This window comes from Vanessa atalanta, chromosome 6 (genome assembly GCF_905147765.1).
Source record: "Vanessa atalanta chromosome 6, ilVanAtal1.2, whole genome shotgun sequence".
NCBI lineage: Eukaryota > Metazoa > Arthropoda > Insecta > Lepidoptera > Nymphalidae > Vanessa > Vanessa atalanta.
In genome coordinates this window covers 7,728,309-7,752,896 of record NC_061876.1, presented here as the reverse complement: position 1 = coordinate 7,752,896, position 24,588 = coordinate 7,728,309, and the positions used below count along the sequence as shown (strand labels likewise).

At 30.8% G+C, this 24,588-nt stretch overlaps 1 protein-coding gene across 2 annotated transcripts in view; it reads left to right on the top strand.

The window, feature by feature from the left end:
* The first annotated feature begins 276 nt into the window (after window positions 1–276).
* Window positions 277–24,588, top strand: part of LOC125064987 (guanylate cyclase 32E) — a 40,637-nt gene continuing 16,325 nt past the window's right edge. For both annotated transcript variants that reach the window (XM_047672359.1, XM_047672360.1), the window contains exons 1-10: window positions 277–466; window positions 7,080–7,215; window positions 7,981–8,096; window positions 15,668–15,775; window positions 16,418–16,540; window positions 16,738–16,939; window positions 17,014–17,091; window positions 17,871–18,115; window positions 20,058–20,203; window positions 24,137–24,254. In XM_047672359.1, the coding sequence (XP_047528315.1) occupies window positions 440–466; window positions 7,080–7,215; window positions 7,981–8,096; window positions 15,668–15,775; window positions 16,418–16,540; window positions 16,738–16,939; window positions 17,014–17,091; window positions 17,871–18,115; window positions 20,058–20,203; window positions 24,137–24,254 (1,299 nt within the window). In that variant the 5' untranslated portion in view covers window positions 277–439. The remainder of the gene's footprint in view (window positions 467–7,079; window positions 7,216–7,980; window positions 8,097–15,667; window positions 15,776–16,417; window positions 16,541–16,737; window positions 16,940–17,013; window positions 17,092–17,870; window positions 18,116–20,057; window positions 20,204–24,136; window positions 24,255–24,588) is intronic.

Genomic DNA, 24,588 nt, shown 5'->3' with positions numbered 1-24,588 from the left:
TATTGTATGCGACATTATCACGAGCATAACAGACAGGTGCACTCTAGACTCTGGCAGTTTTGTTTATTCATAAGAGGGATTATGGATTATGCGTATTCAAATCATATTAGTAATTTATAAAATAAGGTGGTGGTAAAACTAATTTAATATAAATTTTAAGTTATTTTGTAAACTTGCATTGGGTTACAGTCACACGTAACCGTAAAAACAGTCTGCGTGTATGTATTCACTCAGTCACTCTCATAGTCAGTCTTGAAGCGTCATCGGTTCGTTAACGTTGTCCGCAAATAAATGCGCCCAAAAGCGCGGCAAACTTGGCAATATGACGCGAAAATAATGAAAAGTTTTTCCACACTAATAAATAAATTGTGTTTAATATGAATGAATAAGAGTTTGTTACAGTGAGTGAAAATATAAATAAAATAATAGTTTTCTTAAAATGACGACAAAATTAACATGGGCTCTGGTAAGGATTACAATTTATATTTAATTGTATTTATTAAATTTCGTTAGGTTTTTATTCGTTAAGAAAAAATCTAAAAACAATCGAAATAATTCATTAAAATTTTATGAAATTATTATATTTAAAATTAGAAACATTGCGGATTAATTCAGCGAAAACAATTAAAAAAAAATCATTTTAAATAAACAATTAAAATAAAGGAACTGTTTTTTGAGTAATTTTCATTGAAGCATTTTCTTATAAATCGAGGAATATTTATCCATGTGAAAAAACATTTACTTAGCTAGGTAAACACAACAATTTTTTTAATTCCTTCCTATGAACAATTCTATGTATTTTAAGATTTATACATGACCCATCACTAATAATTTAAGAAAATATATAAAAGTTAATTGTACCATTTATCCACGGTAATAACTATATAACATGCCAATACGTACACGTATTGGCATGTTATGATACATTTTAAGGCGAACAATATACGTACCTGTGCCAGTGTGTGGCAATCGATCGTTATAATATATTTATTTTAACAGCTCATAAGAATTTAATACCTTTTAAAATGTCATGAAAGCAGATATTGCATACATATAAATGCTCTTTATTAACCTTATTAATATTTGATAAATTTTATATATTGCATTTATTAAGGTAGTTATTACTTTATTACTTATATAATGATTTTGATATTAACCAATCCAAAGTATTTTTTTTAAATCTTTTATCATCAATCATTAAGGTGAAGAATACTTATTTTATCGCTAAGCAGCTCTTGGTTAATATACTTTATAACTCCAATGTCTATGGAGGATGGTGACCACTTACCATAAGGTGGCGTATTTGCTCATCCGCCAAACAAAAGATATACTAATGCTATATTTTTTAATGTTATAGTCGCTAAAGTTGGTGGTGAATTGGTGATACATCCTTATAAGGAAGGATTGACATTTCTTATAGCACTAATTTCTATAGGTGGTGTTAACCACTTATCATCAGGTGGCCTATTCGCCAGTTAACCTGGTTATAAATAAAAAAATTGGAAACAAAAATTTTACTTCAAGTTTTTTAGCGTTTAATACATATTCATCATAAAAAATAATTCAAACATACTACCATTTACCATTTACATCTGTTGTTGAATTATAAGATGTTATTTAGGTCCTGTACCTAACCTAAAATTAGAACCAGGTGGTGTCATACTAATCATACTTGTATTGTTTATCGAATACGGTTTGTGGAAACATAATTGAAACAAAGTTAATAATGAGTAGATTCTATTCTAGGGTAAAAAATTTCAATAATATGTTTTTTGTATCTTGAAAGTAGTTTTTTCAAGTAAGATAGTGAGTTAGATAACAGGGTCAAATACTTAAAATATCATAACATTACTTTTCTTAATTGTTTATGGCGCTTATCCAATGTGTACGCACCCATCGTGTCATAATTACGATACGAAATATTAGAAATATCAAAAGATAAGGAATATTCAAAACTTAAAATAAAAATATATGTACCTAGTTTATTCAAGTAGGCTCTTAGAAGCAGTTTTAATAGTTATTTTACAAGGTTAATTTAAATAAATAGCTATCGCTAATCTGATAATTATTACGATATTATTTAAAATTAGGTTTTTTTTTATTGATTAATGCTTAAAATCTGCATCACAATCCACATATGCATTGTCCGTGCCTTTAGTGTATGTCTTTTATGTTTAATTGAGTTTAGTACTTAGTTTTATATGTAAATACCGTTTCCTTAAGTCCTAGAGGAGCGGATGTATAAAAACATACGTATTTTATTTATATACATTTTATCGAAACCGACAAATAACTAGGCGTATCAATTTAAATGTCGGAACTCCATGACATTAATATGTATCGGGTGCGGTTATGGCGTAAAGGTTGCGCGGGCGCCTGGATCAACACTGTTTTATAGATGCGGGTTCAAACCTTCCACATCGTGCGGGCCGACCAATCATGAATACAAATCGTCTACAAGTGAAATGATTTCGCTCTTGAAGCGACAATGTTAGCGAGCAGGAATTTAAATAACCTGCCTTCAATTTTATTCAAAACTGCACAGTTCAAAGTCTTGAGACATCAGTTGAAAGAAATAAATGGATTAATATTTTAGTATTATTATCGCTGGGTTTGAAAATTATAATTTAGCAAGAATAGAAACATCACTTAGTGCATCATATCAGAAAAAAAAGTTTGCACTCAAATTTCTGCCCAAATTAAAAAAGAAACCATCACACATAATATAACTTATTTAATAATAAATAAGCACAAGTTTGTGTTGGCAGTAAAAACATTTCTTTGCTGTATCTATCTTTATAAATTAACTTCTCTCAAAATACTTCTGATAACCTTTCCTTATTTGAAAACCAAATTTCATGCAGTTTGCCTGAAAAGCTGTACAAAAAGCTGAATTGAAATCAAATTTAAGGTTTTCCTGAGCTGAAAAGTATAAAATGTACAAATAAGTATATTATGTGTTCATGCTTAATATTACAATGTTATAATAAGCAAATAATCTTCAAAGCAAAAACAGCTTGTTTTCCGAGCACGCGGCACTTTCCGTGCGACCGTTGACGTAGTAAGTCGGCAACTATGTCAATGCCGCAGTCACACTGCACTATCTACTACGTTAACTCTTATCGACCTCTTCGATTATTAAAAATGACATTACGACTTAGTCCTCCAAATTTACATAGTATACAGGGAAAATACCATTTTTTTCACCATTGTTCAATGAGAAAATTTTAAGACGATTCTCATCTTTAACATTCGCTTAAGATTAGAGGTTTGTGTATAAATTAACTAAATTAGTACCAGTAAAAGACATTCTTTGGTTAATACTTAATAGGCACTTTTAGGTCAATATTCTTTGAACTCATGCGTGCAACAAAGTAAATAATCGCTGCGTTATAATAATGTCAATATGTGTTAGTATCACACTCACACAAGTATATTATTATTAATATATACATACATATATCGAATTCTTAACATTCACATACCACTCAACATCGAACCATTGACTTGCTTAAAAGTAAAACGTCGTATGTAAAAATAATACACAAAATGTCCCAGTCCACGTACGTACTCTACTGTCTATACTACCTACCGTATTTTAGTTTTGTACTAAGATATCTGTTTTACAATCATATTTAATGCATATACTTGTATATATATTATTCTTTAACTTATTGCTATGACTACTTATCTATTAAAATTTAACATTTTTATAAATATTCCCCGTGTAAACATAACAATGTTATAATTAAAATTTCTTACAGCATGAAAATAAAAGCTTTATATAAACAAAAGATATTGTCAACAAAGGATGATAAATCTCTTGCCCGTGATTCCTGGGTAAATTTCAATTTCTCTTCGCAAACACTCCAATAAAATCGATAGAATAAGTTTGTGTACATTGTGTGAAAAGTAGATTTGGTTTCAAATAAGATGTATAATAATTCAACTTATTTATATTTATTTACTTTATTTCTATTAAAATTGAACATTTGTTATACACATACTTTTGATTAACTGACCAATTTTATTATCTTCACGTTGTTGGAGTTCCTGAAAGTTTTAATTAACGGTTAAAAATGACCTTTTAAATTTATTAAATTGTTAATTTCCTGTCCAGTAATCTAGACTTAAATTACATTTGCAAATGATTTGGAAAAACTTAATATATATTGTAACATGAGTATTTGTCTTTGATAACTTTGTTCGACGTTTTTATTTACCTGGATATTAAAATATTTGTAACCTTATGTTGATTTCTGCACTCTTATCCAACTCATAAAGATTCCCATTACTTACAGACGATTCTAGTATTTTTACCTTTTAACTTAACCCTTGTTCAGTTTCTTTATAAAAAATTGAACTTGTTAAATCTTCCTATAACATGCGACAGAGTAAAATGTTCTCGCCGTATTTGTGTTACTTACTAAAATATTCATCTTTACATGGTTACATGTGTTTTATATATGAATTTAAATTACATTTACATGTGATTACTACATTATGTTCCGATTTTAATTGCATATGACATAAAAATAAATTATTATTATTCTACAGATCATGTTAATGAATAATAAAATAAATAAAATATTAGGGCTTAAAATCAAAAGGATAGACAGAGAACCTAAAGAAATAATATATTTAGTTTTTTATATAAATCAACGTTGTACCTTTAAGTTTTATTTGTTACTTAAATATTTACCATAATCATTATTTAGTATTTTTTAAGATTGGGGCACTATTATTTTCTCAATTTATTTAAAATTTTTTAAGGAATTCTGTCTGGTATTATTGGTGGAGATACTTCTATACAGCTAGTAGTTCTAATATAATATTGTAACTTCGAAATAAATAAAATTAATATTAACGTATTATTTTATATTACTGTTATGTTCAACCAACATTTATTGTTATTTTCTAGACTTGAAATATATAATAATATGAACTCAAAAATATTGCAGTAATGCAAACACTATTATTGTAACACGTTGACTTAACCCGGTCATAGTTATATAAATATCTCCCACCGATGTTATTTTTAACAATAAACTACACAAAATGTCCTCCGTCTAGTGCGGACTGACAGTGTCCTAAATATTGCATTTTTAATGAATGAAAATTAATATATTAACATTGATACGGTAACGCGGAACTTACCATAAAAAAACTTATTTTTTTATAATTTTTAAGAATTAAACTATATTAGTACGAGTTTATCTAATCTTAATCATAGCAATATTTATATATTTTAAACTTATTGAAATCAAAAATTTTAAATTTTAAGAGCTTAACTCTAATAAATATTAAATTTAAGCGATTAATTTGCACAAAATGTCTTAACTCAAACAGTGTAAAACACACATGGCTTGACATGTTTGTTGTAACATACTGGTTGCCAAAAGATACATCAAATGTGGAGGATGGCTATAATTACTCGTACGCAAGATGTCTACTTTCACAATACTATCCAAGCCGAATGTACGGTTTTTACAATCTTGAACCTGTCACAAGCAAACAAGTTTCTGTGCTCGCCTTAAGACTCATTGCGCAATACCTATATCCAAATAATTAATAACGCGAGTAGTGTAACGTGTTAATGTTCAATGTTTAATCGAACCCAAAAAAATAAAGATCGTCACCCAAATCGAAACACTGTATCTTGAAGTACTCTACACTACCTTTGAGCGGTTATTTTAATTCTGATTTTTCTCTTTAGTCCTAATAATTAATAATACTTACTCTTCTTTGAATCCTATAAATAATAAAAAAATATATTTTTTTTAATAGTTAGGTAAAATATACCAGTATAAACCAAATCTTATTATAAAGTACTTAATATGAGTATTTATTTATATTATAATATAGAAGTAAGAATATAATAACAACACGGAGCTATAAGTAAAACGTAACCCATGAAGTAGTTACTCGGAGAAAACTAACTCGGACGTACTCGTAGGTACCTAGATATTTATGTTGGCTTATGACTTTATGAACATACGTATCATTAAATTTATTATTATAATTATATATAGAAATAATATTTTAGTTATCTCCAAAAAATGCAACTCTTAATAAAAAAATATATTTATTATTTATGTAAGAGAAATAATCATTTAAATAAAATATTCATTAAAATTACATGCTGTAAAGAGTTATATTGATCTATATTAAATGCAAAATTTATTTAAGGTACTTAATTGGATAAGAATTAATTCTATATTACTTAAAATCGTTTCGTAAGTTATTTCTCGTAAAAAGTAAAGGATAAAAATGTTCACTTTTTTGTAGGGCCTTTTAAGATGTACAGTAGTAGTAGTAGTACATTATTTTGATTTGCGCTTGCAATGTAAGGGCAAAAACGATGTGCTTATTCTCTACTATGTATATTATGCATGTATTATATAAAAACCTTACTCTTGAATCACTCTATCTATTGAAAAAACCGCATCAAATTTCATTGCGAAGTTTTAAAGATTTAAACATATATAGCGACAAACAAACGGCGGGAAGCGACATTGTCTCATACTATGTAGTGATAAAAGTGGAAAAGAATCGTAATTCACATTATTTTCTCTTTTGTACTGACTTTACATTTCCTAGCAGATATTTATTTACAGTATTATTTCTAAAAATGCACTAAGCGGCAAATCGCTTTTTATCCAAGCAATCTTTTATCACAGTTCAAGAGCGTGCGTTTTAAAGCCTTATCTGTACTTCAAAACATTTTACGTGCAGGCAATATTGGAAAAATGTTGGTCGCACGTGTCTCTGAACAATTGGTGACGGCGAACGTTTGAAATTAGACCTTACTATCTTAATATTAGACTAAATGAATATTTAACAACTTCTGTTGAATACTTTAAGTATTTATACATATACTTTTATGCATTTTTATCATTTCAATCATAAATTAGTTTATGAAGACTTTTTTTAATACTGGTATTAAATATACCTATTGTGTAGGTAAGATTTTATATACCTTGTTAACGAATACAGGTTTAATTTCTACACTTAGACCTATCAACTTAACTTTAAATTCAACTATATCCTAAAATGATATACTTTTCCCTTGTTCTCAGTGGCATTGGTGCTGGTGTATAATTATAGCTGCCCTGAATACATCCCATGGAGAAAAATTTATGCTTGGGTACTTAACGGGATCGCAACGCCGGCCAGGCGACTTAAATTATCAAAAACCTGGAAGAGTTTTATCCGGTATAGTAAAAAAATTATTAATATTTAATAAATATATTATAATATTTTTCACGAACGTTAAATGTCTATTTGTCTGCTTTAAACTCTGCGATGCATCGGTAGGCAGAAGCGTTGATGCTGACCGAATATTGCGGACTGAATCCGGACAAGCACAACTGTTTTCATATGTTAAATGGTGTTTGTCATTCATAGCACACTGGGCGGTGAAGGAAAACATCTTGATAAAAACTGCAATGGAACAGCTTGTTGAAATGAGCTTGAGAGCTGTGAAATCTTCGCCTCAAAAGGAAAGGAGACATTAGCTCAGCATTTATGACATTAGGACATTTACGAGAAGGTTACTATGTAATCCTGTTTAAAAAATCTATTATATACGAGAATATAGAATATACTACACGAGAAAAATATCTTTGAGTTAGTATATATTAGACGTTTCATAAAGTGCTTGTCAGTCAAACTTCACGTAACACAAACACACTTATAAAATTTCGAGAAGCAATATCTTATCATTTATGATCGAAGAGTAAAACATTGAAAGAAAACATCGACCAAGACATTTAGTACAGCAGAAATAACTAACAAAATTTCTTATTAATTTTATTGCGACTTCTTTATTTTATCATTATATTAATCAGAATTGTGTTATTTACTATAATAATGAGATAAATTTCTTTTATACATTTAATTTAGATCTTGACTAAAGATCATTTAATACTTTTTTAATACCTTTTATAATTGTATATTTAAAGTTTTTTTATTATTCAGGGGCAATCTCAATGGCAGTCGATGAAGTAAATGAAAAGCTACTCGGGCCTATGGGACATTCATTAGACTTCGTAGTTGCTGAGACCTATGGCCAAGAAGAAGTTTCAATACGACAGGTAATAATTCAAATATATTATTATTTAATTATATTATTATTTTATGATTGGAATATAATTACGATCCAGCTGGGATATGCTGCTACCATTGAACCGTTATTCCACACGGTCATGAATTTACATATTAAGTTTCATATTATTTCATACAGTTAAATAAAGCTGATGAATAAATAAAAGTTCTTATTTATATTTTCTTGCAAACGTAAGTTATATAAATGACAAATATATTAATATACAAGACGAAAACCCGGCTTCGCTCGGGTAAAACAAATAAAACTAAACAAATATAAATATGCTAACTACCGTACTACTATTATTTGGAACATGGCCGCCCGTTGAACTGTCATTTTATTGAATTTCATGCATTAAATATTGATATATCTCGATTATACGAATTTTACGGATATATGTTGTCGAATAAAATATCATTATTTTTTAACGATTTCTAATTGTGGATAAGTTTCGATCGGATCTATCGTAGGTCTGCACGAAATTAATAATATAGAGAAGATTGAAAAAAGGTAAAAATAGGCGATAGCTTCATGTGTTATTACGGGGTTCCCTAATCAAACTCGAAGCTCTTGTAAGATGATCTGATCATCATAGTTTCTACAGTTTATCTAATTATAAAATATTATCTAAGTATAAAAAAAATGTATCACGTAATGGAAATCTAAAACATGTGTAGCCCGTTGCAATCAATTAACCCATATCATGTTATCTTTCAAGCACCGCTGATTTTTCACAATCACCACTGAGTTTTCATGTGATGTTATTTGTGTTTGTATTTTTAACTTTCAATTTTTGTCGTATAACGGGAGAAAAGCTGACACACGTATGTCACCAATACGCTTTGCAGAACAAGCGATGGAGCAAGTTCAAAAACTTCTCATATTTCCATGAGGTTTTTGATGATCAGTGCGTTGTATACTATGTAATCTTTACAGCATTCCTTTTAGGATTAAAACCTATAATTTTAAGGATGAAAGAGTGTTATAAAAAAACAGACGTGGAAGTCCCTTGGCCTCACTTGAATCAAACACTGAGGCATTAAAATCATAATAAACTCTATTTAAATCTTACACGAAATAATAAAAACAATATCCATTACCATACCAAATATACCCATACCATACTATAAATTATAATATTTTTAAATCTAACTTACAATAACATTCTTCTTGATTACTCATTGTTAAAATAACTCTCTATGCTCTGATCTCATTATTTGTAATGAGACCAACTTTTTTGTTTTATTAATGTTATATTAATCAGTATTCTAGGTATAAGTTCTCACGTAATCAACAGAATCTCTGTCGCTATAAGAATAAAGTTCTTTAAACCGAACCAAAGATCGTAGATTTAAAACCAAGCAAGTACCAAGATTTATAAGTGCTTAATTTATGTTTGTAATTCATCCCATGATCGGCGGTGAAGGAACATCGTGAGGAAACCCGCGTATGGCGCATGACAATCTGCCACATGTGTATTCACTAACCCGTAATCAACGCATTCACACACAATCTCTGAGCCTGAATAATAACTCCAGAGGAAAGGAGTTTATTCCCAGGATTTGTATAAGTGCAGGCTGTAGCTTTAGATCAATTTATAATATGCTCCTCAATAGAAAACAGAAATATATAGTAGGTATACATTTCAAATGACATTTTTTTCTTAATAAAAATAATAAAATTAAAGGGTCGTGAAAATGTAAAATGTACATATATTAGACATATGAGTCTTAGGTATCACAATATATTGTTTTATCCAAAAATGAACAAATGCCAGATTAACACTTTTTGACTTCCACTTTTGCTAAGATAGTTTCACTATGTGGTTAACGAGAATTTTATTGCTAACAGAGAAAGTTTACGATAGTCATGACTCGTTGAAACCATTTGGTTACTTTGTTGTGATGTCAGCAGATGGCATAAAATAGCTTATATGTGTTTTTTATTACATACATAATTATATCTGCTATTATTCATATCCTTATACTTATTAGCCCGTGCTCAAAAAAGATAACGTTATGTTATGTGTGAAATATGTTTGTGAAATACCTATGTGATTGATTTCAACGAAAATCTATGTGTTAAGATATTTTTTTCTTATTAAGTTATTAATAATACAAATAACGAATAAATTAACAATATGAAGGTTATAACGACCCAGTGTAATTGCAGGCAAAAAGGGACATAGCATTGTAGTTCTTAAGGTTGGTGTCGCATTGACGATGTAAATAATAGTTTTAAGAATGGTTTCTAGGCGGTGGTGATCATTAATAAGCCCAGTTGCCAGTGGCAGATGGCGGTAAGCGTAGGTGGCACGCTTATCTCATATAAATAAAAATATACGAAAACATTTTTTAAGAAATTCTATTAACATTATGACAAAAAAAACAATTACATGCACGGGTTAAGTAATTGTATGTACAGGTGTACTATGTGTTATTTATGATTGTATTTTATTTATGTAGTTCATAATTATGAATGAATAAGAATCAGCTGTAAAATTTCAGTTGGAGCAGTGTACTTTAGAAATAGGAGACGGTAGAAGTCAATATTAAACCATTTGTTAATGTTAATTTCTCTGTTTATGTTTCGTTTATTACCAACATAAGCCCGTTTATTATTGTAATTGTAATTGGGTCTCTGTTACTTAAATAAATAAATTATTATTATTATTCAAACGTATTTGTATAATGTATTTTACCAATTTTGGTATTGTATCTTTTGAATTATTATTTAAATCATCATTCGAACATTTCGAAAAGACTCGACCATAATAATCGTATCAATTCATATGTTTTTCTCAAATATATGTACTTTCAATTTTTTTTTCTTGTTTATAACTAAAGCTCGTCAATAACTACCAAACAAAAAGAGAAAATTAGACATACAGGATATAAAGGAATTGAACTATTTTGTCTTTGCCTTTTTAAATATGTTACCCACACGCTAAAGCATTAAAAAAGGAGCTTCTTCTTTTTTATTTAATGGCCAATTGAATTGCACACATTATGTTGCCTATAATCCACTACTGAAGATTCCGAATGGTTTAGTCATAGTTCCATACCGACACGTTCAGTAGTTTTCACAAGCCTGAAGGCCAAAGAAAAAAAAAACATATAATTATTCTACATTCCAGTTAAAAAAAGACGGTTAATGTTACATACAGGACAACTTTAAAAACGCCTATGCAATTCACGAATGAGAAACGAAGGAAATTACTGCTGGCTGAAAATTAACTAAAGTTGATTTTATGATTTCAAACGTAACTCGTAACACTTTACTCTTATAAAAATAATATTTTGCAAATGTCATTGAACTGTGAGCATGTGATTCACTAACATATTAATTATATTTCCTATTAGTAGGATCTTATGCAAGCTCGCCTTCATACATACGATCCACTCGTCAGATATTTCACCGCCAAACATCATGATTTAGTTAGGCCTTTTTTCGTTTTAAATTAACGAGTGCAATGAATGGCAAAACGAATTATATAATATTTTAGATCCCACTCTTACATTAAATGGTTTAAAGGCGTAAGGCAGAGTTTTTACAGTGTATTGGCAATAAAACAATCTCTTTTTCTCCGGTGCTTCTCCACCAAATCGCTCGGCCTCGATTAGGGATGGCCATACGAATTTCCATGTAGCAAGTAGTATGTCTATACATATTTTAAGTTACATCAAATAATCTAATCCTTTAATAATTAGTATAAATATTTAATCTGATTTGCATGGTGTTCGCGTCAATACAATAACATGCAAGGTCAACACTTGAAAGTTGCTATCTCGATGAATCACGAAGGTTAAGAATTCTCTGGACACGAAAGTAGTTCGTAATTATTACTGAACTGACGCCGGCGGCACGTTTGACGTCTTCTTAATTTTCCTCATACAACATTAAATTTGCCCACCTCATTTATACATACCATATATTATCACGGAAAAAAATGATAAATACGTTTATTGTTTTAACTGGTATCTGGTAAATCAACTTATTATTTAACAGACTTAATTATTGCAAATAAAACTCACAGAATGTGTCGGATAGTAATAAAATGTTAATCATTATTGAATATTTAAAAAGTTCGTATCTTGAACAATTATTTATCAATTAATACCTTTAAACCGAATACTTAAAAAAACTATATAACTTGTAAAAGTTTTAATAAAAACATCATTATCACCATTTTATTGAAAAATAATTAGGATTTTATTTTATACATAAAAATATAGAATATAGACATAATGATTGCTTAATTCATAGAGTGTGTTATTACTAACACAACACAACGCACTGAGAGATACTCTCCAGAAATAATTCAACTGCGTAACTACCGAGTAACGCAATGACCTAGTAATGGTGGATATCAAAAGGCAAAGTACGTATAGAAGTCATCGGAAACTCTTATTAGTTTCATTCATTTCGCATACCTGATAACTGGCACTCGCTCGCTGACTTCGTCAGACAATAACATGCAATATTATCATACAATACACCGATAATGTTCGGGTAAATTTTACATAACTCGTTTTTAGACGAAAAAAAAACTGTTGTCTCTTGTTATAAAAAGTTTCCAATACAAAGACAAAGTAAATATTCGATACAGAGAAATAAGAAAATAAATTAGGGTCTCCCACAGAGCACAGCCCAGCGTATCTTTTACGTAAATTGCAGCCTTTTTCGTAACAAATAGCCTGCAATTAAGCGTGCCTTCTGTTTTGTCAAATAGAAACAATGATGTTGCCTGAAATTCATTAAATTTAAAATTACTAAAATAATGAAATAGATTTATTATTTATTAATAGACCGGCTATTTGTATTATTTATAATTTTTGAAGTTTTATTAATTATTTACCGTCACGACGTAGTATCAGTTAAGTCTAATGGCCCAAGGGTGTCTGTCGCGAAGGGTGCATAAAAAGTAAGCGTATCATTCTGTCTACGTCAGGCTGACAACATCGATCTTTTCCAAACTTGTTACCATAATATTTATAATTAATACACGTAAATAATATTATACAAAATTGAGCTGATTTTTATTAGAACTAGATTCTATTTTAAAACTATTTCTTATTAATTCATTTTCCTTATCATGAAATAAGCTGAAATCTTGAATAATAATAAAAATAATACAATATACATAAATTATCATCATTTTTAAGCGAACTTTGAGAGTTATTATTCTACAGTAAAAAAGCTATAGTGACGCTAATTGCAATACATTACATTGGCTGACTATAACTGACGGATATAATTTATTACTCTATTTAATGGTTGAATTGAGAGAGATTGTGAAAAGCTCACTTATTTACGGAATATATTTTACAGTACAATGCCAGTATATTGAGCCTTATCACAGATAATTTCAAAGATATATGAGTATTTCTTTTATTCTGTGCCAAGAATTTAATCTTTATAGACAAATTATCCGAAATATATTAATGAAAAGTATTTTTTACATTAAATATTTATAAAAGTTTTTACCGAGAACAGTTCAACATAGAAAAGTTAAAGGATAGACAAAAAATCTGAATTTTTATAATATATTGTTCAGTTAGAATTAATTTGCTTTCTATTTCTCTAATAAAATTAGTATAATATACTGTGATTTATCGATAAAAGACAGAAAAAAATGTCTGCTGTCGTGGTTTTTTGTAGACATCCTTTTACAAATCTTCGATGTAATGATTTGATGTGTTGTCTTGTATAGTTCTGCCAGCGTTAGCTAGAAAAATCTGAATGACGAGATGTGGAGATAATTATGAAAAATAATATGAAAAATATCTTTTTTTTTATGGTTATTTTAAATTATATTTAAACGCGTAAAGTGACGATACAAATGTTATACACGTGAGAGCCTACTCGAAAAATAATATCTTTTAATATTCCGATTCAGTTGAAACGACATAATGATCGTATTATATTCATGTATTCATATCGGATTACTTACAAAACTGCCGTTCATTAGCTGAATTCCGTATATAATTTACACCATATGAACCCATATATATTTGTAAAGCATAATATATAATAGTGAAAGCTCCGGATTTATATAAAATAATGTATTATATACACATAATATGTATATGTAACTATATACCAATTAAATGAAGAATTAAAAATAAGAATTAAAAAAAGAATTAAAAATGGTTACTGTACATAACCGCGTAGAATGATGGAGAGGAACAGCAGCATTCCCCAACATCGATCCTCTGGGCCAAAAATCGACCTGTTATTAATATTATATTGTATTTTAACCTAAGGCAACAATTATACGAATGTAAAAAAAAAACAATTATGTGTTGGGCGGGCTTTTATCCATAAATAAATTTACACTATGTTGAGCATTCATTTTTACTGTTACCATAAATAAGTTTATTCATTTATATTTGTATGTATATATAAATATTGGTTTTATTGATATTTATTCTGAAATATTCAGTAATTATGACTTATTTCAATATACTATATTTACATACTTATATTTTTATACGCTGCCTCTGCGTCAATAATCTTGTAATTGTTGATTTACATTTAACAATTATTTATTAAAAGTCCTAAATAATAGTTTTAGTCTTCTTATAGTTTCAATATAAGTCAATAATAAAAACCTGTTTTAACAAAACTTTACAAAAATTACTTATTTTTTTAAGCGTCAGAAAATTTCTTTGCCTTTTTCAAAGGTCGGTTTCAGGATATTCTATTAAAAAAGTTCAAAAATATTTTATATTTATATTATGTAAGATAGTTACTGCCACGGCTATTTCAGGTGATATAATAGTCCATACATTTTCATTTACTAATATGAATATTCATAAAAAAGATACTCATACATATTTATAAAAGTATTAATAAGTTAATTGAACATTTAAAAATACAATTAAATAGTTTAAACAGTAAATAATAAAATTATAAGGAAGTGTTCTGTATTTTCTACAATTATTTTGTCGTAAATAGAATGAATATTTTAGACACATTTTATATAATATACAATTAATTATAACAGGAGTCCGTTACGTAATAATTTGATAAAACTGAAAGATTACTTTAATCGTGTAGTCCCCCGACTCTATATAAATCATGTCCGCATGACATTATGGCAAGAATGTTAGTAGCATTTCTCTGCTAAATCGCAATTCCAATTCATTAAGCGTAAAAATGAACCAAATCTGTGCCCGTGATAATTCGGAACTTTCAGGGCTTTTCAACAAATAAAACTTTTTCGATTAACATATAATTTTATTTAGGTGTCATTATTGTAATTTGTGTTAAATCTTTTGTAAATGTAAAATGGGAAGCCATGAATAAGACTGTGTACAGGTTCTTACCGATAAACATCAATACTTGATACCTATTTTGAGGGGTGAATGACCCCTTAGGTGCAAGAGACAAAACTTCTTAGATCCTAGGTTAGTTGTGTAATTACGCTAAAGATGAGGACTACCCATTAGGTAACTATCATAAAAAGAAAATGAAATCATATTAAAGATCTCCGTGTTTCTTTAATATTTCGTAATTTTTATTAACTAAACCTACCATTAATATTTTTCAAATCAGGTTGCGGCTTTGTGGGCTGCAAATGTATCCGCGTTCATCGGTCCGCAAGAAACATGCGTGCACGAGGGCCGGATGGCGGCCGCCTTCAACTTACCCATGGTCAGCTATGTACGTAAGCCAAAATTATTTCACTACAAAACATATCAATCTTTTATCATTGGTGCGCAAGACATTCCAATTAAAATGATGAGTTTAAAGCTGTTCGAATTAGATAAATTATCTTGACTTTTCTTATAAGAGAATAAATGGCGTGAATAAAATTTAATCTTAATTTTATGTAAATTGTCTCATGAAGAATCCAACACAATCAGATTGTGACTTTCCAATTTCTTAAATCTTTATAGAAACTTTAGTAGCAGCGCCAGTACTCCTTAAAATTATATTGACGGCTGCGATCATATCGCGGTTAGAAATATAGCTTACTTTATTTAATGTTCGAAATAAAATAATTTCATATTTTGCTTTTAAAAATAAAAAACGTCGAAACTATATTATTAAAATTAGCAACGTTCAAAGATTTGATCCAAAATAATTTATATATGATTATGTGACAATCACATAATTATTATTCCAATACAGATTTAAATATTCCAATACACAAAGGTTTTATGGAATATTTAAATCCATTTACGAAGATGCATTTGGTATAAATTATCCAGTAGTGAATAAATAATATTTGTTAGATAAAAGATTTTAAAATATCATATCGGAAGTTTATTAAAGCAGTTAAAGTAGCAAATATTGTTCCAGTTCTGCAGAGACGTAGCGAGTTCCAACAAGCGCGTGTACGCAACATTCGCCCGCACCCGACCTTCGGACATCGACATTTCGCGCTCAGTCGTCGCCGTGCTCACGCATTTTAATTTCATGCATGTAAACATATCATATGCTCACACCAGAAGTTTTATTAACGATAAACTAAAAAAATACTATACAAAAACTTTGAAGACTATACTTTCTGTATCCCATCGCCCAACTAAACTGCTGTATAAGTTCTCATTATTTGTTCATAAATATTTTTAGGTAGATAAGTTTTTTGATTATCACGAGTGATAGAGAATTCTTTGCAGATCGCCGTCGTCTATTTAAAAGCACCGAACCATGACTTCTCTCGACTGGCTGGTGCGATAATAACAGCAGCTAATGAAAAAAAAATATCAATTCGCACAAAACAAGTGTACCGTCAACCTTATTATTATGGAGATATACCTGAAAATATAACCAAAAATCCTTTTCTTGATATTGTTAGAGAAACTTACAAAGATACAAGAAGTAAGTAGATTGCGCAGTTTAATTAGTTAGCGACGGATATGTCGTTTAGAAACTAATGACTAATCTTCTTTCAGTATATGTGTCTGTTGGCTATTATCATGACCACATCGGGCTCATGCAGGCTATGGACGCAATGAAGCTCTTGGATTCGGGTAAGAAAATATACTACTGAAACTATATACAATCCTACAACTAAAAAGATAAACAAAGTAAACCCATAAACAATGAAACTGGACAATTGTACTTCAACATTGTTGTATCCATTATTCGCTTGAAAAATAAGAGGGAATAAATTCAATGGGCTGAGACTGATATATGTGTCTAGAATGTTTCTATTGTCGTCTCAGCAATAACACCCTATTAATCCGAGCGGCAAAGTTTTGTTAACACCATAAAAAAATGTGAATCCATTTATTCACAAAAGTAAATTCTTAGTTATGCTTCATTTTTCAGCTCGTTTACTATAATTTTGTCACACTAACACCACCATAATTTTTTATTATTCCATTTTTTATGTTAAAGTTTAGCAGACGAGCCATAGGCCACCTGATGGTAAGTGGTCACCATCGCCCATAGACATTGGGGTTGTAAAATATATAAACCATTTCAAAGATGCTATGTGCCTGTAGTTACACTGGGTCACTCGCCCTTCGAACCAAAACACAACAATATTAAGTTTAGGCGTTTAGCGTTAGAATATCTTATGAATGGGTGGTATAATGTTTAATAATAGTATTGGTAATAATGGCTTGCACAAGCTAATTTATATCCAAAACCAAAAATATTTGTTTAGAATACAAAATTTAAAAAAAAGAAAGAAAATAAACTAATATTAAAAATGTATATGTACATTAAATTATTACTCATACTATTAAGTTACTTTCGAATTAATATAAAGTTCTCAGTCATTCTCAAAACTTAATAATTTTAGGGGAGTACGCAGCAATTGGAGTCGATGTCGATAAATATGAACCCGAAGAAGCAATTAGATACCTGTCGGGTCCGTTACGCAAAGAGCCAGGTCCGCGGGTGCCCAAAGCTTTCCGATCGTACCTCGCAGTGGCCCCCTCCCCCGCGCCGTCATACCCCGCCTTTGCCAGAGAAGTGAACAGGCGACTGCAGATGCCACCCTTCAACTTTACTAATCCCTTGCTCGCTTTGGGAGGCGGGAAAGTGGTAAGTACTTACCCATTTCTATTTTCTTACTGCTTCAGTTTATAATTGATAATAATTAATATAAAATTGCAGACTTTATTTATTCATATATAAAGTTGTCAATGTAATCATTTCATAAATAACAAAAAATCTGTATGTTTTATAACATAAATAAGAAAGCTGCTACACAAAAACAATCAGGTCGATTTCGTTCAAAATTTTGTACTAAAATTAGTCATGGGCATAAAATTAATTAAGACATTGTATTGTGGAAGCAAACATTTTCTGAAGTCTAATCAAAAACTGTATACATCTCTAACATATGTAAGTCGTAGACACGACAGCTCACCAGCAATAAAAATATTTGACTATACATACCATTGTTCACCTTTTTTGTGCATATAAAATTTAAAATTCTTCATTCATGGCAATGAAGTCGAAAAATAAAGCGCCTAAAACATAAATACGAACTAAGTGATTGTAAAGACTCGAATTTACCGTTGTATTTACCACCTTTGTAATATAAACGCGATTTTTTATTACGGATGCTCGAATTCAACTTACCTTAATATAAATCAAAAAGACAGGAGACCCTCCCACGTCCAAATACAAGTATATACCTTGACAGTACCAAACAAGTCCGAACTAATTCGTGATGTTTCAGTAGAAGACGGTTTGTTATAATTAATTTATTCGTTCCATCCTTAATAAATATAAAACCACTAAAATATACCATTAAAAATTGTATTAACATAAAAAAATACACTTTTCTTAATTTGGCATTTATGAATGGCAATATAAATGATCTACAAATTATTTTATCGTTCTTAATCTTAAGATAAATTTCGTGCATTTTTTTTTTATTTAAACAAAAAAAGAACGTTTTGATAATACCGGTGATCAGTTTTTACTCGTTTTTAGCCTTCTGTTATCTCTTGAACCGGATAACAGATAGCGTTACTGTTGCCCCAAATACCTAAATGGTTATTGGGGTAATTTGTAAATTCCTTTAACAACTAGGCTTACGAGTCGATTAGGTACTTGCGAGTAATCTTTATACTTAAAACCGCCGCTTGAAAGGTAATGAATAATTAATTTGGGAGAGGTAACTTATCCTGTGCCTGAACGCAAAATATTTAAATATTGCAACAGGTACCAAGTTTCCAACTTAACAAAGTATTCAATTCAAAGGACTATATAAAAACAAATTATATAAATACTCTGGCGAAAGTATGCTCTATTAATAGCTATATTATCGATTCCAAACGTGCAATTTATTAAAAATAATATTTAGAGTTTTTATTTCATAGCAATTTATAAAATATAACCTTACTCTATAAATTATCATTTCGTATATTCGTAAATAACCTTCAACTTGATCTTTATATTAGTATAATCATAAAATCCGTTTGTATTAATGGGGTCAAAAATGTATTAGGTACGGTACGGTGTGAGCTAAAATAAATTTTCCATTTTTGTAATACCTTCAACACGAAGCGTGCGATAACGATAAGTTTTACAAAACGATTTCAGTTGATTATTTCATGTCAAATAAATAGCTATAAAACAATTCACACGTATCGCACTCACAAACGCGTACTCCTAAATATGTTAATACGTCTGGTGGATCATGTCAGTTTAAATGCTGCACAAATGTAGATTGTGAATGTGATTATAAATAAAGTCATAGCCCGTGAGTGTCCGTCAATGGAAAAAATCTTCTCCCGTGCTCTCTTTCCCTAGAGCGATTTGGTAATTAAAAAAGCGGCGAAATTTAATTCGACACATTCACATTTTCTTATAATTTTCTTCACCACCAAGCGCAATATTATAAACAAAAATAAAATTAATACACAAACGCAAATAATTTTTCTTTTTGTTTAAATTAGTTCAATTAAGATTTTTACATATTTTGTTATATATTATAAAAGTAACTAATAAAAGTTAATTAATATTTGTCTAGATCCCAGTAGAAGCGGCGTGGCTTCACGATGCGGTGTGGCTGTACGCCCGAGCGCTAGCTGATGTTCTGCGGACAGGAGAAGGAGCACGAGATGGTCGGGCGATCGCCCTCCGAATGAGAAATACTACTTACCGTAGCGTCATGGGGTAAGCATTTATATATGATCACATATACTTTTTTAGTATCTGTAAATGCTACTACTGAAGCAATTGGAATCTCGTAATGCAATGCAAAAAACCATTATATTCGTACGTATTCACAAGAACCCTTTGTCTTCCGTGAATATTTAATATAACAATATCATTGATGAGAAAATAAGCATGAAAATCACAAGAATTACAGCTTAGTGACTTAAGATTTTCCTCAAAACCTTCTCCTCAAAGGGAGAGGAGGCCTTTAGCCCAGCAGTGGGAAATTACAGGCTGCTAATGCTAATGAATTAAGATTTTAATGTGTACTGATAAAATAGAGTAGTACATACATACCTCACAGCTTAGCGTTTGGTGTGGGCAAAATAATCCAATATTTATTTATAGTGAACGAAAACAAAATACATATAACCTTTTTCGCAAACGTTTTTTCGTTTAAATAAAAATAATAAAGTATAGATCATTCACTAACGAAGGTGTGCCTCACGTTAAATTATTTTACCACCGTGTATTAGTATGCGTGAGTGTCGTTCGTGCTAACAATTTATCTTAGTATATTTGAGACGACTGAGAGTAAAATCAGCGGAAATGTGCACATTAGATTATATTTGTTTATTTTTTTGTATCAAAACGCCGATTATTTAATTTGATACGATATTATACAGTATAATGAAGTGAATAGCAAATATAGTTAGACCTCCCTGCGATTGTGATGATATAATTATACTATAATAATATGATGATAAGTCAATATATTCAGTCATTACATTGAGCGACATAAAGACAATATTATATTAATCACAAATTTCTCTTACTTGACATTTTACTTGACGTTTTATTGTATTTACGTAATAAATATACAAAACGTACTTCGTAATAAACTAGTTAAACATGATCACTAGTTCGTTTTTTATTTATTTAAACATTTACCTTTTTTTTTTTTTTTTGTTTAACGAGGAGGAAATGCATTTACGCATGCCGCCCGGTCGGGGGACCGGGACGGGTATGTGGGACTCAACCGGGAACTAATGCCCCGTGCCAGGGCACGCTAGTGCTAATGCCCTGTCCTACCCACTAAAACCATCCTCGGGTTTCCACCATGCCGCCGAGTGGTGAGGTCACGGGATCGCCAAGGGCATGCAACCGCGACCCCACCAGCGGCAGCCGCCGTAAGGCGGCTGAATATACATGGAAAGCGCGCCTAGTGCGCGCCTTCCTCCTCATCCTCCACGCGGGAATGTGGCGAACTCCCCCGAGTCCGCCACTGGAGGCTGGGCGTCAACGAAGCTGACGCCCTGCGGCGGATAAGATGGTAGGCTCCGCCGCAAACCGCCGGTGTAAAACACCTGGGAGGCTCGAGTAGCGAGCCCTCCCACTCCCTCCTAGCCAACGAGGCCACTCACATGGTCCGCCCTGACGCCGATCAGGGACGTACCAGGAGCAGCCCCGCGGCATCCCTCCCGCCAGTCTTAGCCGTGGCCGACGAGCAAGCTCAAGCCGGCCCCGTTGCCCAGAGTACACCACGAGGAGGTGACTGACATGTACCCCTTTAAACATTTACCTAGGTCAAATACTTTAACAATAAATGCTTAATATTTTGTAGCACATTGCTTGCCCTTCCTAAAGTAACGACATAAATTGATAAAATACACGTCTACAATGTCAGCAGTTGATGTTCGTATCTTCGTTACGTAACATGGACGTTAATATGCTTAGAGCGTACTTGACGGAGCTGCTAATGCTAAACTATTCTACTACCGGATTAATATATCATTCATTTTGGCCAATTTCCAATTTTCAAGTGACATTATTGACATGCACCGCATCACACCCTCGCGGTGTCTGTACACAACAGCGGTAAGCAACACATATGAGACCACAAGCATATTTGACTCTGTGATATTATGTCATACTTTATATCGATTGTATTTGTGTCTGATACTTGTAGGTATGTGTCTTGTACTTCCCTAAAGATTAGTGCTAGAAAGTTAATTACAACAATATATAAACAATAATAAATAAAATCATGTATTTCTCAGATGTTTTCGATGCATCTACTTTCTAACCCGAGTAGTGTTTAAAAAGTTAATTAATAAAATTTATGTTAGAATCAGAAACATTAATATTACGTTTAAAATTTCATCCGTTTTCCGTTTGTACGCAATCATGCGATACAATTATTTAATTTTAATCCGGCCAAAAGTGTTAAACTGTATTGTATGTATCGACAATTTTTTTCATAAACGAAATACTGCAACTTTTATTATTGTAAAAATATTAGAGTTATCACTCGATAATTCTTACAACAGTCTAATATATACATTCTTAGAACTCGAGCTTTGAATCGTTTAAATTCGTTAAATAAGTATTAACATTGTTTCTTTTTTAACACTTTGACCTGTATCTACTTATTTAATGAGTTTTGCTAACAATAGAAGTGTGTGTCATTACAGACTTTAGAGTTATACTTATAGAGTTATACAGATATTTAACTAGACCGATTTTATTTTAAAATGTTGACAGCCTGATAAATGTGCCACCGGGTGATAAGTGGCCACCACTACCATTAGACATTGGCATTGTAAGAAATATTAACAATCCACTGGCACCCACAAATATTAATTGTAAGAAAAACAACCTACGTACTTGTGTTATAAATTTTGCTTATTTTTTTTGTTATTACATATTGCGTGTTTTTTTACATACCTACTTACATTTTGTTTAGTCAGATAGATTCTTAACATAAGAAGGTATTTGTATCAGCTCGACAACGTAATATCTGAAACATTGTGTCAACTCTTTCTACAACACTTACCACAAAGAATTATATTAATAAAAAAACAATCGTTGAATGTGAAGTTGAAACCCGTTTTCGTGCATTCATTCATAATGGTCAAATAAATATATCAACCGCACAGCTACCGAGAGATGTGTTTTGGTAAAAATTTAGTAGACGTTATTTTAGGTACCGTGCACACCAACTGCCGCTTGAAAATATTTTATAGACTTATTAATATCATCATATCCCTATTCTAGATCTTAAGTTTAAGTTTTTTTAGATTTATCTATCAAAAAAATAATTGTATCAGCATTGAATTTGAAGTTGGCATTGTTTACATTTGCGTGCTAAGGGAAAAGATTTAAATCAGTTTGCCCCGGTCGTGTTGGCTTTACCGTGTATCCCAAAAGAAAATAGAGATTACATAATGTGTTATAATCGCGCAAAAACTTAAGTCCCTTAAGAAAGGCCATTCTACCCGAAAGATGTACACTTAATCACCAATATATCAAGAACTTCTAAACCAAATTGTAAATGTGCCAAAACCATTTTTTTTTTAAATAGTAAAATAAGTATTTTATTTATCGAAATAAGGAATAATACTGCACTCGAAATTTTTTTAATTATCAGAGGCATACAGAATACCATTTTTAACGAAAACCGCGATGCGACCGAGTTCCGAGTTTGCTTGTGTTTGCGATGACATAAAGAAGTCACCGGCTCTACGTAACAAATGAATTGAACTATAGAATAAAAATTGAGCAACTTTAAGAACCGTCTCGGAATTTGCTTCAGTTAAATAAGCAAACGGTTTACTGATATCCTTATGTTTAAGTGTAGTGCCGGTAGAGGTGACAATTTTGCAAAAGGCCTGTTTTAACGTCGCCCTGCCCATTTTGACAATAAACTAAAAATGCCATTGAATTATGTCTACATTGCAATAAATCAAAGTTAACTCATTTTAACTTTGTATAACTTATAAAAGTTGAAAAGGTCGCTCCTAATACAGTTCTCTTATAAGCTGATATTTTTTATTTCTAGAACAGATTTCGTACATGTAAGAAGTGCCTTTTGCCGGGGTTGTAAAAATTTATCCACATATTTTTTATTCGATGATAAAGTTATGTGTCTAAGACCTTACATTTCACCAGGTACTGGATTCATATGGACGATAATGGCGACGCCGAAGGGAATTACACACTGCTATCCATCGACCCAACGCGCTCTCCCGGACTCTATCCACTCGCCGTTTTGCACAAAACCGCTCCGGTAACGTAATTTACTTTTTTCGAACTATTTCTCAGAATGAAATATCCTCGAACGATCTTCTTTCTGAAATAAAAAAAAAGCTAAATCGCTTCAAAAGAGGCCATCGAGTGAATGGCTCACGTTCCATTGTGGAAACGGAAATAACGTCAGATCTTTAGGATCTCTAAAGATGTCACGTCTGTCCAATATAATATAACATTATATACAATAAATGTGATAACATTTTGAGAAAACAATAATCTGCTTTTCTTATGATCTCAGAGTATTTTGAGCGTATATTTTTCAACCTAAATTATCTTTTTAAAAATATAGGATTTATAAAGTTTAAACGGCT